Raw genomic sequence first — 15036 nt, forward strand, 5'->3', positions numbered from 1 at the left:
TACAATTATCTTTATACATTAACTTTTCTGTTTTCAGTTTTTCTACAGAATTGAGGTCAAAAACTGAATATAAATTAATTCCCTTTTTCTCTCCCCTTCCTCTCTCGGGTCGGATGTCTTCCTCTCTCTCGAATTGAATTCCCCTTTCTCTCTCGGTTTGGAGGATGAACCCTAGCATAGAATGGGAAAGGAGAAGAGTAGGTGGATGCTGACTAGGATTAAATGAGCTGAGTCAGCATCCTGGCTGGGGTTATGTTAGCCGAGTCAGCATCCTCTCTCCAGATGGGATGAGAGAAATATTAAAAAAATAGTGACGTGGCACTTTCGGCGGCCACATCATTCAAATTGGGCCAGAAAACCCAAGTGACCAACCGGTGAAAACAAATCGATAACTAATGACCAAAAAGAAACAAATTGAAACACGATGATCAAAGTGGAAATCCGCCATAACACAGTGACTACATGAAAAATTTACCCCAGGAAAAAGTTGTTCAAGTTCTCATCTCCAACTACAAAAAGTGAAAAAAAACAAGGGCAAAAAGTGAAAAAACTCCATTCTACTCATGGTTGTCATTATGGATGTGCACACATCTTTTTTCTTATCAGATTATTTATGTATTTTGGTTACTTTCAGATTGATCTGTCAGTATCATCCTGCCCTTTAACCATTGCAAAACTTTTTGATAGCATCCTTTAATTCTTGTAATTCATCTTTAACGTCAAAGAGCTTCTACTCATTCACATCTTTAATAATAATATTATAAATATGTTTATGGTGATATATAACACGTAAGGCAGCATTATTTTTTTGGTAACTGATACCAATTAAAAATATAGAAGTTCTATTTAAAAATAACAAAATTTTATTAAATACATGTTATATAATAGTATCTTTATAACTGATTATATTATATTATAGAAAAACTACATAATTTCAAATTTGAAAAACTAAATGCTTCCATTTGAATTATAATAACATTATTTTAACTTCGAGAGATTTTGTTTTTCATCTCTCTATAACCGTTATATAGCATAATATTGGTGTGTCATATTATCTTTATTACATTACATTATCTTAAAAAATTATATAAATTTTAAATAAAATATAAAAAAATTAATATTTAAAAATATTTATTATTCACTTAAAAGAATGGAATTGAAATTATAATTTTATTTGTTATTAATCAAGCAAAACATGGCCCATTGATATAAAATATTTTCTTTAAAATTAATCTTTTTTTAAAAAAATCCTTTAAGCTCGCATTGTTATTAAGAACATGTTGAATCAATTTCATACCAAAATAATTCTTCAAATTATTTTTTTATAATTTTTTAATAGTTAAGACCCTTAAAACAATATGAAAATTATGTTTTTAAAAATATTTATTATTAACTTAAAAAATTGAATTAAAATTATAATTTTATTTGTTGTTAATCAAGCTAAACATGGCCAATTGATATAAAAGATTTTCTTTAAAACTATTTTTTTAAAAAAAATCCTTCATGCGCGCATTTTTATTAAGAACATGTTTAAACTTTCCTTATTGATCAATTTCATACCAAAATAATTCTTAAAATTATTTCTTTACACTTTTTTTTTTAATAATTAAGACCTTTTAAATAATATGAAAATTATGTTGGGAAAAAAAGGAAATATTATCCACTCCCTTATCATTGCTTTATATTATATTACCTAGTATTGAAAGAGATATGGAAAGTTCTATTTAAAACATACATAATTTCCAATTTGCAGAACTGACTTGTTCCCACTTAAATATGAAAGGAAAATATACCTTGTTTAATAGGTTTTTTTTTTTAAATTTATTGTTTATCTAAATTTTCAAAGTTTTTTTCCCCAAAAACTCCCATTACTTTCTATCTTTTGTTAAAACATACTCAAGTCTTAATAAACAATTTGAAAATTACTAATGAAACTAAACACTACATGTTGTTCATCTGATCTTATTTAGTCATTATAATTCTATTAAGTCATTGTTGTGAATTTAAATTGGTCTTCGATGTTTAAAAAAAACATAATGAAATAAATATCAAGCATTTTATTTAAATTAAGAGGAATCTATAATGCAAGACATATGAAAGTTTGTAAGTATAAAATTTATAGCTTCAATCTATCAGCCTTAACCCAAATTTTATTTTAGTGTAAAACGTGAATCGAATCTAAAATCTCATTTTGTTACACAATGCATCACATACTTGCATACTTGCATACTTGTATAACCAAGAAAGGATAATTGTTTTTTTAACTAGTTTCCTGTATAAGAGTACATAAAAAGTCAATAAAAATTCAATGAATGTGGAATGCTAACAGATTGGCAAGATAACATCAATTATATAGGCCCAAAGTCAACAATTGTGGCTTATCTTCATCCAAAAGTGAGACCTGTACACATGAATTCAAATAAAAATAAACTTACAACCAATCAACTATATCCAAAAGAACTGGATTTTCAAAGATGCTTAACTGATTTTTTTTATCAAGAGTACTAACCTACAGACGTGTCGATTAATCATTTTAATTAGGTAGGTCCGAGCATCTTCTCTCCAGCACATGTCTTTTAGCTTCATACTCAATCAAAACCAAGGATCAACTAAAAAAATATAGTAAATATTCAGGATTAGAGCTCCAATAGTTTGGTTTCAATATATCATCAAGAAAAAGATGAGGAAAGAAAACTTTCAAGGCTCCAAATATTAAAAATAATAATAATAATATAATAAATAAATAAATAAAATTTCATCTTAAATCTTAAACAAATCATAATGCATTTTAATCTATTAATCTATCAAAAAGCGAATAATAGGGAATGCCTGATTTACCATTAATTGAGGAGCTACCAGAGCAATATGAATTCATCAAGACATAAGAATATTGTACATATAATCGCATTATCTCAAACTCATTCATTATACACACAAAATACAAATAATTTCTTGACATCCAAAGTCACCCAGTCTTCTATAAAATGCCAGAATCAATAAATAGATAAATAGGGAAAAGAAACTTGATTTGAAAGACAGATGAATTGGAAGCGCAATATGAAGGAATCAAGCTTGTTTTTTCTCTTGCAAACTTCCCAAACTCTTAGATTCTAGAAATGACAGAAAACCTTTGGGTCTTTGATCGTCCGCATAACCCAACCCTTTTAAAAAAATAATAAAGAATTAAATAAATAAATCCAAGCACAAAATCAACGAAAAGGGAAAAATTACATTTGGTTTGTCATCCAACTAAATAAATAAACCATCACATACTTTTTGATCTAAGCAGCATGATCCTCAGCAGAGGGCACCATTTCCCTCAATGCCTCCTAATTCACAAAAATTAAAAAAAGGGAAAAGTTACTAAATAAAAAATAATAACTCAGGGATTTATTATTTATCACAATAATATTCCAAAAAGTAATATTAATATCTAATTTCTAAATAAAAAATGTAAAGATAAAAATTGCACTAGATATCAATAATAATACAAATAGTTATATTAATATCTAATTTCTAAACAAAAATGTAAAGATAAAAATTGCACCTTGGACTCATGCAAGATATCAAGAATCCCCAAAATCTTATCCAAGGATACCGATTCTTGTCTACCTTAGCAAGGATCTAAAAGCACAGATTAAAGGGGGGAGAATCTCTAATCAAGCGGTAAATTTTTAGACAAACAAAACAAAATCTCAAGCCAAATCCACATATCTCACCACCAAACTCTTCAAAACATTCACAATGTCATCGATCGGCTCTGTTCCACCCCCAGCTGCCTAGAGGTGTCATCCAAATCCATTGAATCAACAGTCTCTTAAAAGAACCTCAAAAATTTGAGAAAAAGATCCTAACTTTGAACAAAGAAAGTTGAGAGACTTGCTGCTTGCAATTATAGGCTTGGTGAGGTGCTAGAACCGGCGGTGGCGACCAAGCAGCGGGGAAAAGAAAGAAAGGGAAGAGAGAGAGAGAGAGAGAGAGAGAGAGAGAGAGAGAAAAAGGGTAGTTTGAGATTAAATGAACGGTGTGTATTTAAGATTAGGGTTCCGGCGGCGACGCCAAGGCAACGGAAAGAAGGAGAAAAGGGAATAAGAAGAGAGAACAGTGCGAATTTAAGATTAGGGTTCATGCGTTGGCGGCGAGACAATAGTAAAAAGGAGGAAAGGAAAAGAGGAAGAGAGAATGGTGCGTATTTAAGATTAGGGTTCCAGTAGTGATGGTGAAACAACAGAAAGGAGGAAAGGGAAAGAGGGGGTGAGAGAGAAGTAAAGTTAGGTTGAGATTAAATGAGCAGTGTGTTCACTAGCGAATGTTACTAAACGCTATCCATGGTGGTTTCTCATTGGTTAGATGAGTAATAATGGAGGAATTAAAGAGCCATGTTCCTAAGCGATAGCACGACCGGTTCCTCATCGGGATCAAAAACACCCTATCATAGGAAGCCAAATTTCCCTCAAAGAAAAATTCTAAACAATAGTGGGATCAAAAACACCCTATAATAGGAAGCCAAATGTCTCTCAAAGAAAAATTCTAAACAATAGTGAATTTTAGGGGATAGCATTAAAATGTAGTATATATGCATTTATTCATTAAATCATTATTTAAAAATATGAAATTATTTTAAGAAGAACCACTTGACGTTTGTGGCTTTCAAGAAAAAGAAAAAAACCTTAAAATTATGAAAAATAAACATAGTACAAAATAAGAACCCCTATATGAACTGGTTTGGCTTTAGAAACATATAAAAAAAACATATATAAAATAAAAGCCTTCATTTATTTGCTCTGCTTTTAATTAAAGTTCATGGTTTATCCGGTTCATACCAAAAATAAAAACGCCATATAACAATGGCTTTGCATGTGAATTCAAAAATATTAAAAAAAATTAGTCAATGTATTAAAGTGAATAAATTATAATTTATTAAAAAAATATAAAAATCTAATTTTTACCAAAGACATAGAATAAAATAAAATTAAAAGATATTTTCGGAGATGCATAAAATATTTTACTCACACTCCAATTCCTCTTATATAATTAACAAATAACCCAAACATTCACATAAGCCGAATCTAGAAAGATTTATAACATATTTTTTGAGCGGGTGTGCGTGTGAATCGGTGTTTCCTGTGAACGGGAAAAGAGTTAGTTAAAAATAAGAAAAAAAATGGTGAAAAAAGAAAGAAAACAAAGGAATTTGAAGAAAATTAAAGAAAGGGAGGTGGTGGTGGGATAGAAGAGAGAAGTAGAGGAGAGGGGTTGAATTGCAAAATTGCCCTTGTGGAAGAGGGCGTGTGGTTTGTGGAACTCTAACACGCTCTCTTGATCTTCTTTTATCTCTCTTCTCTTAATTTTACAATTAAATCATCAAATTAATAATAATATGATGCCACTCTTCGTCCCACACCAAATGCACCATCATGGCAAATTGGCAGAACAGAAGAATTATAGGGTATATTTATTTATATTTCTCTATAACATTTTCTCTTCATGCTTTTTTTGTTTGGTTTTTTATGCTTTGATTGGAAATTTGGAATGGTGTGTTTCTTTCTTGTCAAATTAATATCATGTTTTAGTTTCTTTTTTGTGCATGGTGTGTTCATGCAATTGTATGGGTTTGGTCATGTTTATTGTGTTTTGAGAGGAGAGAAGGAAAGAAGAGATGAAGTTTTCAATGCATTCATTTTATATTTTTCTTTCATTTGAATGATTATTGCATTTGCATGAAAATTAATCAGTAGTGTTGTGTGCATGCATCTAGAAAGATAGGTTCTTCTGGATTTAAATACAAAACAAACATATTAGTCTAATAGGATGAGAGATGCAGTTTATATATTTAAATTTATATTCTTTAAATATTAGATTATTAGTTGCTTTAATATATCTCTTAATTAGTGTTAATCTATTTTAATTAGTCATGTTGCGAACAAATCAAATAAATTAAACTCTTATATATCATGTTCTATTCACTTATAAAAAATCAAATTTATATATTTGACTTCATATTTTTCGAATGCATTACTGCATTTCTTGATTCACTTGTAAGAAGATAAACCAACTGTGCATAAACTTCATGTTTTATTTGCCTCTCTTCTCTTAATTTCTTCACATGGTATCAGTGGTTTCATTTACAACAACTCAAAATACAAGATCTTATTCAGAAAAAAAAAAAAGAAAGCATAATGTTTTTGTGTGTTGCAGATTATGGTATTTGATTTGTTAATGGAAACAAGACCTCCATTCTTGAGGTAACAAACTACTGATAATAACAACATACAACACACAACAACAACAACAAGAAAGAAGACATGCACAACCCCCTCATTCTCAGTGTATAATATATATACACATGAATGCCTGCCAACTCCACCACCACCCACGTAAACTCATCTTTCATGGCCGCCGCCGCCACCGTCGACCACCACCACCACCACGGCCTAAGCCCCACCGTCTTGCGCCGTCGCCGTCTCCGCTCGTTCCCTCATCCCGACTCCATCCTTCTCGATCTCGACTCTCCATCCTCGTCCTCTTCGATCATCCACCGGAGTTTCTCCACCCCTTGCTTCCCCTCCTCCTCCTCCTCCTCCACCACCACCACCAATGCCAATGACTTATCAAACACCAACCACATTGTCCATATGGAGATCATCGGAGGTCGCAATGCCGCAGGCGTGCACCCTCTCGTCGTGGAAGCCGCCATTGCCTTAGCTTCCGGCACCCAACCTATTCCAGTCTCATCAAACAACCACCTCACTGGAGCTTACCTTCTTCGCAACCGCACTGCCGAGCCTTTCGCTGTCGTCAAGCCCATCGATGAAGAACCTCTCCCCCGGTGGCTCCGTTCAGTTCACGCCAGTGAGATTGGAGCTCGAGAAGCTGCTGCTTATCTGCTTGATCATAATCATTTCTCCGGCGTGCCACCAACTGCACTTATTAAGTTCTCTCACCCATTGCTTGCTGGAGCTCCGGCGAGGAGAGTTGCTTCAATCCAACGGTTTGTACCACATGATTTTGAGGCCAGTGATCTTGGGCCGTCAAGATTCTCTATAACCTCAGTGCATCGGATTGGCATTCTTGATGTCCGGCTTCTTAACGTTGACAGGCATGCCGGAAACATTCTGGTGAAGAGAAACTCCGGTGATGAGAATGATACTTCCGCTGAACTGGTCCCTATTGATCATGGCCTTTGTTTGCCGGAGATACTCGATGACCCGTACTTCGAGTGGCTGCATTGGCCTCAGGCTGCCGTGCCGTTCTCGGAGGCAGAGGCGGAGTACATAGCTTCACTGCATCCATTTAAAGACGCTGATATCTTGAGGTCGGAGCTGCCAATGATCAAAGAGTCATCTGTTAGAATTCTTGTTTTGTGCACTGTGTTCTTGAAAGGTGCGGCCGCGGCTGGGCTTTGCTTGGCGGACATTGGTGGGATGATGACCAGAGAGTTTCATGGCCTCCGGGAAGGACCGAGTGCGCTGGAGGCACTGTGCAAGAAGGTGGAGGAGATGGTTAATGTTGTTAGCTCAATAGATGGGGATGAACATGAGGATGAGAAAACAGTAGAGTTTCAGTTTGAGATGGAAGATGAGAATGAAGGTTTTGCTAAGAGTTGTATTGAGAATGTGCTTGACATCCCTCTTCTTCTCCAACACAAACCGGTGTTAAATGATGATGATGATGATGACGACCACCATGACAATGATGATGACGAGAATAAGATGAAGGTGATGACAAAGAGTATGAGCTTCTCTGCAGCAGAGTTCAACCAGATGAAATGCATTTCATTTGGGGAGCTGAGTAAGGAGGATTGGAGGTTGTTTTTGGACAAGTTTGAGCAGATGTTGCCTGAGGCTTTTGAGGATAGGACGAAGAATACAGGGTTGAAACAGAGGTTGGGAACTTCATGCAAGTTTTGATACATATATATTTATGATGATGATGATGAGAGAAGCCAGAGAAGTGGTGGAATTGGAAAGTGATGTTTATATGCGTCCCATGTACCTTTTAAGATCAGCTAGTTTGCAATAGAGACTAACAGTGTATCTGAGGGGGGTGGAAGGTAGATTACTGCTACCCTATATCTGGGTGACATGCAAGCTCTTTGTCAGCTAAAAACAAATTGTAACTTACTTTGCTAATGAGAGTGAAAAGTGACAGAACATCTGAGATGAATGCTTTGGAATTTTACTAACCCTGTATGTATGGATATTTTTCAATATATAACATGCTATATGTTGATATTTACAGTGTATATCAGAACGCATATGAATGATTGTAGTGCTAGCAAAAGTAGTGAAATTTAAGGTGAAGATGCATCCATGAGTTAAGAATATAGATTTCAATGCAGCGGTAAGAACAAGAAAGCGCTATCATGTTGCAGCCCATACCTTAAAGGTTTGATTGAGTATATATTCTCTTCTCCTGCAACCTCCTGCATTTGATGATGAAAAAGTAGCTCAATATCAGCAGAGATTTGAATTTCATGGTCATCTCAAGCAAAGTCACAAACTAAGATAATGCTATAAAGTCGAGTTATGAGTTCCTACTGAGGTGCTTCAACCATTTCCTTAAAAAAATTTTTAGAGCCCAAGATCATCGTCATATTCCTTCCAGAATCTCCACAAATGGAGTTGTTGCTAACTCCAACTCGCTGGATTAGAAATTTAACCCTAAATCTTTTGGATTAGGCATGCTTTCCTGAAGAACAGGAAGGGAGAAACTCAGTGAATAGCATGAAATTAGTTGTTGTATACCAGATAACGGAATCTATGGAAATAAGCAGAAATGTATAATGATGTTTGCAGGGCAATGAAATCTTAGTCTGTGAGAAATATCTTACAAATTAGTGATGAAAGAAAACAAAATTTGCTATGTGATAACATGCATAAACGGCTTAAATTTAAGGCCATAAACTTGTTGGCATCACATGCATATGCTGAAATTCACTGTGTGATTGAAAAGTTAAACAGCAAGTTACTTAAGAATAAGAACCACAGAAAACGCAGAAACCTATTGAATGGCTGAGAATTTTGAGATAATGCAATTGACACTAGCATGCTTGAAAGTGTTAATGATTACTCACATCAATCAAGATCCAGAATAAACAACTCAGCCTTCGTCAGGGGAAAATGACAAATCATTTGCATCTCGTCCATCAAAATTCCCAATGTATCATAAATCTCTAAGGCCTTAGGGTGGAATGTATCTTCGGCATTAAACGTGTGCACCTTTTTGTTGACCTCAATCCAACTCCAACCGGGGACTTTGCTCACTCCTCTACTTCTCATTGCCTTCTGAATCATTGCTCTGCCGTCCCACATCCCGAACCGAGCATACATATTTGAGAGAAGAACATAAGTGCAATGCTCTCTAGGCTCTAGCAATAGCAAATGTCTGGCAACATGAATAGCCATCTCTATGTTACCATGAACTCTACAGGCACCCAGTAGAGTCATCCAAACCATGGCATCTGGTTCAAATGGCATTGATTCAATTAGCTCTTTTGCTTCATTGAATCTCCCAGCCCTGCCATAGAGATCAACAGCACAAGCATAGTGTTCCATTCTAAGTGGAATTCCATAACTTGATTCCATCGATTTCAAAAAAGCAAATCCCTCTTCAACCAAACCAATGTGACTACATGCAGAAAGAACGCCTACAAAAGTTATATGATCTGGTTTTACTTCAAACTTTTGCATGTCAGAAAAAAGACTAACTGAAATTTGACCTTGTCCGTGTTGCGCATACCCAAAGATTATTGAGTTCCATAGAACAGAGCTTTCCTTATTTGAATAATCAAATATTCTCCGTGCACTCTCAATGAAACCACACTTGGAATACATATATATCAATGAACTAGCCACAAATTCATTCAAATCAAAGCCTGACTTAAGAATTGAACCATGAACTAGTTGGCCCAATTGAAATACTGCCAAATCTGAGCAAGATCGTACCACAGCAGAAAATGCATAGTGATCGATACTAATATGGGAAGATTGCATATGGCAATAAAACTTCAATGCCTCCTCACTTAGCCCGTTTTGTGAAAGACCAGTTAAAATAGAATTCCATGAGATTGTGTCCCTGACCTCCATATGATTGAAGCATTTCACTGCATCCTCTATCATACAGTTATCATTGTATCTGATGTACATAGCAATCAAAGCATTAGAAACCGGTACTTCCCTATCCAGACCCTTTTTAATGACTAAACCATGCAGTGCTCTTCCTTGCCAAAATTTTCCATGTTCAAAACAAGCACTCAACACACTGGTGTAAGTGTACATGTCTTGATCAATGCTAAGTTGTTGCATTCGCACAAAGAGCTTGATCGCCTCCACCACAATCCCATGGAAAGCATAAGCTGCCATCATAGAGTTCCATGATACCAAATCTTTAACATCACCCATACCTTCAAATACCTGTACTGCATCAACAATAGACCCACATTGAGAATATGCAGTGATAGTTGCATTATACACTGCAGTGTCCATCACTCTGCAATGCTTAATAATTTTCGTGTGTAGCTGCAACATCAAACTATAATAATCAGGCTTGTCAACCAATGTCAAAATGCTAGAAAATGTAGCTTCATCAGGCACAAGCTCTTCCCTTTCCAATTCATCAAAAAGCTGCAGGGCCATTTCTAACTGACCAACTTGCACACATGCGGAAATGACCGAATTCCAAGTAACCAAATTCCGCTCCGGCATAAACACAAAGACTAAATAAGCATCCTCGACAACACGGCATTTTGCATACACATCCAAGAGTGCACTCCCAGAGAACACATTCTGATCAAGCCCTGTCTTCATCATCAATGCATGCAATTGACGACCAAAACCAACTTCGACAGCATTAGCAACCGACTTAAGGACACTTCCGAGTGTATACCGATCAACCAGTAACCCAAATCTCATCATTGTTTTCAGCAAACACCATGCAGAAAAATGCCAACCATGTGATACATAGGATGCAATGAGAGAATTCCAAGAGATGGAATCTCTGTGAGGGATTTCGTCGAACAACTTGTGGGCATCCAAAGGACCACTTCGGCGAGAGTAGGCAGTCAAGATGTTATTCCAAGTGTATGTATAAGTGGTGATGCCAGACTTGATAAGGCGACAATGAGTTCTCATGAACGTGTGGATGAACATTTGAACATGCAAGAGGCCAAACCAAGTTGATAGGAAATCAGACCATATATATATAGCTATTTGATAGGTAAAAAACTAGCTAAATTGAGGGTAATTTGGTAAATTGATAAAATAATAAATTGAAATATATATATATATATATATGATAAATTATGATCATAGATTATGCATATTTTATTGAAATGATTTCTACTTCATTTCTTTCTAAAAAAGAATTTAAAAGTTAATTATTTTGAATAATGGTAAATGTGACCATATATTAACTAAGTGAATTTTAATAGAAGAAAATCAACTTTGGCTCTAATCCAATACACTTTTTTTCATTACTTTTTAATATATGTTTAATTTTTTTACAAGTATTATTTATGTTTTTTTTTACTAAGATTTAAACTATATTTATATTCTCTTTCACATCATTATATAACTCTTTCTCAAGATGAAGATTAATATATATTAAAAAAAATTTAATTAAAGTATTAATTTTTAATATGTTTTAACAGGAGTCTTTTGCTCTTCTTTTTATTATTTGAGAAAAATTAAATCATAGTATTATATATATATATATATATATATATAAAAGGAATGATAGGAAATTTGATATAAAAAGAAAAAGAGAAAAAAATTTGTTGCAATCGCCGTGATAAGAAAAAGATAAACTTAAAAAGTTAGTAAAGTTTACTTTTTTTAAATGCAAAATCGGTCCAATTGATGCAGAAAACAATAAAATTTATTTTTAAAAATATTTTAAAAAAGAAAATATAAAAACATAAAAGATTATAATTTTTTGAGGAGAGTTTGTTAAATATAGATTATATTTTAGCACATTAAAAAAATATTAATTAAGTTTAAATTATAACCATCGGAAGCGTAAATGACATATACCAAACTTCAAAAATATGTATTGAAAATTAATGAAATAGAGGTGTATTGGAGTGTAGCCCAACCTAAAAAAATCATATTACTCCATCAATAATGAATAGTATTGTATTTTTTTTTTACAATAGATGATAACTGACAAGCAGCCCCACTTAAGAGTTTATCAAGGGATAGACAAGAGGTGCACTATTTACGTGGCTTATTGACTTAAGGGGTCATTTGATTTGTGGTAATGATATATTATTACGTAATGAGATTGCCATGGTAATCAACGTGGTAATGTTTTAAATTTCTCAAAATATCCTTGTATCTATCATTTTATGCAAGTTTAAATTTAATGTATAATAAAATTTTGGATAAAAAAAATTTTCGAAGTAGAACATATCCCCAAAATAATACTATTTAAATTTAATTTTTTTTATCCAACAAAAAATATGAAAATTATTATTTTTAAACAAGGCATATTTGTCCAAAAAATGTTTCAGATTATCACTCACTTGGTAATTCAACATAGGCACCTATTTTGGTGGTAATGAGATTACAAAATTTTTTTGATAAACTTCCAAGGTTGGTAATCACAGATTATCATCAATATTACCACCGCAACCAATCTAAACGTGATAATCTGAAAAGATTACTACGTAACAAACAATAATGTTTTCACATTACCGTGAACCAAACGGCCCTTGGGATTTATTAACTTAGATCAAACTTCACATGAAATAAAGCAATGAAAGTCCGCCATATACACCCTCAAAATATTTGCAAGAATTATTCCGAGCTAATAAATAATCTCTGCCCTACAATCGAAGAAGGAGAAATATAACTCTTTTTGCAGAGGAACCAATAAAACTCATGTTAATAGTGCTATAAATAAATTTAGGGATGCAAGTGGGGCGGGGTGAGGCCCGCGAAGGCGGGAAATGGAATCCCCATCCCTATCCCGCTTCCCATAAAGTAGGGAATTCATAAAAGATGTTGTAAGTAGAGATTTCAATAAAATTGATAAATTAATCAATGTAATTTTAATTTTAATATAACATATTTATCAATATTATGAAATAAAAAAGTTTTAATTAAATTTTTTTTAAAAAATTTCATATAATTATCTCTAAGTATTGCATTGAAGTAGCACTAATTTTTATTAAAAATCTAAAACATTGTTAATAAATACCAAAAATAAAATTTTTAAAACCCAAATATTTGGTCATTATAATATTATATCAATATTGAATTTTTTTAATAAATAAAATTAATTATATGAGTTGTTTTTAATATATATAATATATATTTAATTTAAAAATCGGAGATTTTTTTCCCTCAGAGATTCCCCCAGAAAGCGGGGAACCCGTAGGGAGAAGAATACATTTTCCGTCCCCGTCCCGCCCCGTGAGTCAGGAAAGAGTTTATCCCCCATTCTCGGCTCCATGGGGAGTTTATTTCGGAGAATCCCCGTCTCGTTAGAGCGGGTCCCAATGAGAAACTGAGATTTTTTGTTCCACTTGCATCCTATAAATAATATATGCACTATAAACAATACATGAATATAATATTATAAATAATACTGCAGATGTGGAGTTCTGAACCCACACCTGTCCAAAAACTGACAATAAACTTTTTACCCTCAGATTAAACAACTAAACAAGTGTTGGCAATTGTTGAGCTTCTGAGTTGGAGTGGTCTCCACCTCAGCATGATATAACAATTATCCACTGGCACTTATGTGTCGTATATCACGGGCACTTATCTCCTAATAATAGATATTGAAATCACCAAATTCCGTCCTCTTTGAGATATAAACTTTGTTTGAGATTTTGAATAGTTTATTCAGACAATGAAACATGCTTAAACTTAAACACTGGATTGGATGATATTTTTGGATTTTTTTTTTTTTTTTATAACGTGGATAAACCACAAATAAATTAAACAAAGAGAACAAGTTCAAAATACAAAAAACAAACAAACCATCCACTAGGAGTGGAAATAAAAAAACACAGACAGACAAGATAAAAACAATTCAACAAACACAGAAAGACACCCTGAGACACAGAAGAGAGGAAGGAGAGATTCCTCCAAGACTCAGGACCACAGTGAAAAACTTTCTCTGCTTTGTGCCCAAATTTTTGGACTTTGTGCCCAAATTTTCTTTGATCTAACCTGCAACTCATATAATTTTCTAAATTACAAAAATATCTTTAGGGATTTGTGGTAGTAATGGGCAAAACAAACTCAATTTAGTTTGTGTAACAGTATTAAATTCAGTCTTTTATCAAATCTAAGTCTAAGTTTAATTAACTTACACATACAGTAATTTTACCCCTCCATAACTATAGAAGAAGATTTTTTTACAATGTCTCCAAATCATCATAACTGATGTATCTCGAATTTATCACTACAAAAATTTATAAATTGTTGTAATTAGTGTTTTTTTGTACTAACTTGTTTTTTTGACAATTTTTTAAAATATGGACTTTTGTAGCCTACTCATAAAAAAAAAAGAAATTAATTTACACGTATTTAAACATATTTTAATTTTTTATAATAAATTTAAGTATTTTCAACGCATTGGGATTACTTTCTGTTTTTTCGCATGTGACTTTTTTTTTTATATAAAAGACTTTTTTCTCATTTTGGAATTTTTACATAAACTTTAGTGCTCTTACTTATTATTATTATTATTATTATTATTATTTATCTATTATTGTTGTTTTTTTATTTATATTATTAGAGATTCATGACAATAAAATATCATGATTTCAGATAAATATTTACTTAGATAAATCGAGCTCAAAATCACATAAACAATAAAATTAAAGGTGGCCTATAACTTACTAGTAAAAAAAAAAAAATTGGCAACTTTGGTTTATTATGAAAAAGATGATATCCCTGTTGTCCTAGATTTTGGGGATTTTTTTTAAAAATATTACATTTTTTTAATTATATATCAAAATGAGTATTTTTTAATTTAATTACTAAAATGCTTAACAAATACTTTGCACATGGTTATTTT

General features: G+C 33.0%; 2 protein-coding genes and 1 long non-coding RNA gene across 5 annotated transcripts; 1 reads left to right on the plus strand and 2 right to left on the minus strand.

Moving 5' to 3' along the window:
- Window positions 1-2272: 2272 nt before the first annotated feature.
- Window positions 2273-4192, minus strand: LOC120273005. Its single transcript, XR_005540486.1, has 4 exons — window positions 3720-4192; window positions 3274-3329; window positions 2510-2609; window positions 2273-2401 (listed from the first exon to the last, which is right to left on the minus strand). It is a non-coding gene; the product is annotated as an uncharacterized LOC120273005 (long non-coding RNA).
- Window positions 4193-6086: 1894 nt separating this feature from the next.
- On the plus strand, window positions 6087-7934 carry LOC120273396 (phosphatidylinositol 4-kinase gamma 8-like). The gene has a single exon (XM_039280023.1). The coding sequence runs from the start codon at window positions 6351-6353 to the stop codon at window positions 7908-7910; it is 1560 nt and encodes a 519-aa protein (XP_039135957.1). The 5' UTR covers window positions 6087-6350; the 3' UTR covers window positions 7911-7934.
- LOC120273395 (putative pentatricopeptide repeat-containing protein At3g25970) lies at window positions 7343-11155 on the minus strand. Of its 3 annotated transcripts, none has more exons than XR_005540515.1 (4): window positions 9077-11155; window positions 8541-8691; window positions 8382-8425; window positions 7343-7478 (listed from the first exon to the last, which is right to left on the minus strand). XR_005540515.1 is itself a non-coding variant. In XM_039280022.1 (3 exons), exon 1 carries the CDS (start codon window positions 11148-11150, stop codon window positions 9078-9080), a length of 2073 nt encoding a protein of 690 aa, XP_039135956.1. In that variant the 5' UTR covers window positions 11151-11155; the 3' UTR covers window positions 7343-7478; window positions 8382-8425; window position 9077. The 3 variants fall into 3 exon arrangements, 1 of the variants encoding a protein (XP_039135956.1); XR_005540516.1 differs by lacking the exon at window positions 7343-7478 and adding an exon at window positions 7926-8075; XM_039280022.1 differs by lacking the exon at window positions 8541-8691.
- Window positions 11156-15036: the final 3881 nt, after the last annotated feature.

Source organism: Dioscorea cayenensis, chromosome 12 (genome assembly GCF_009730915.1).
Source record: "Dioscorea cayenensis subsp. rotundata cultivar TDr96_F1 chromosome 12, TDr96_F1_v2_PseudoChromosome.rev07_lg8_w22 25.fasta, whole genome shotgun sequence".
In the NCBI taxonomy this organism is placed as follows: domain Eukaryota; kingdom Viridiplantae; phylum Streptophyta; class Magnoliopsida; order Dioscoreales; family Dioscoreaceae; genus Dioscorea; species Dioscorea cayenensis.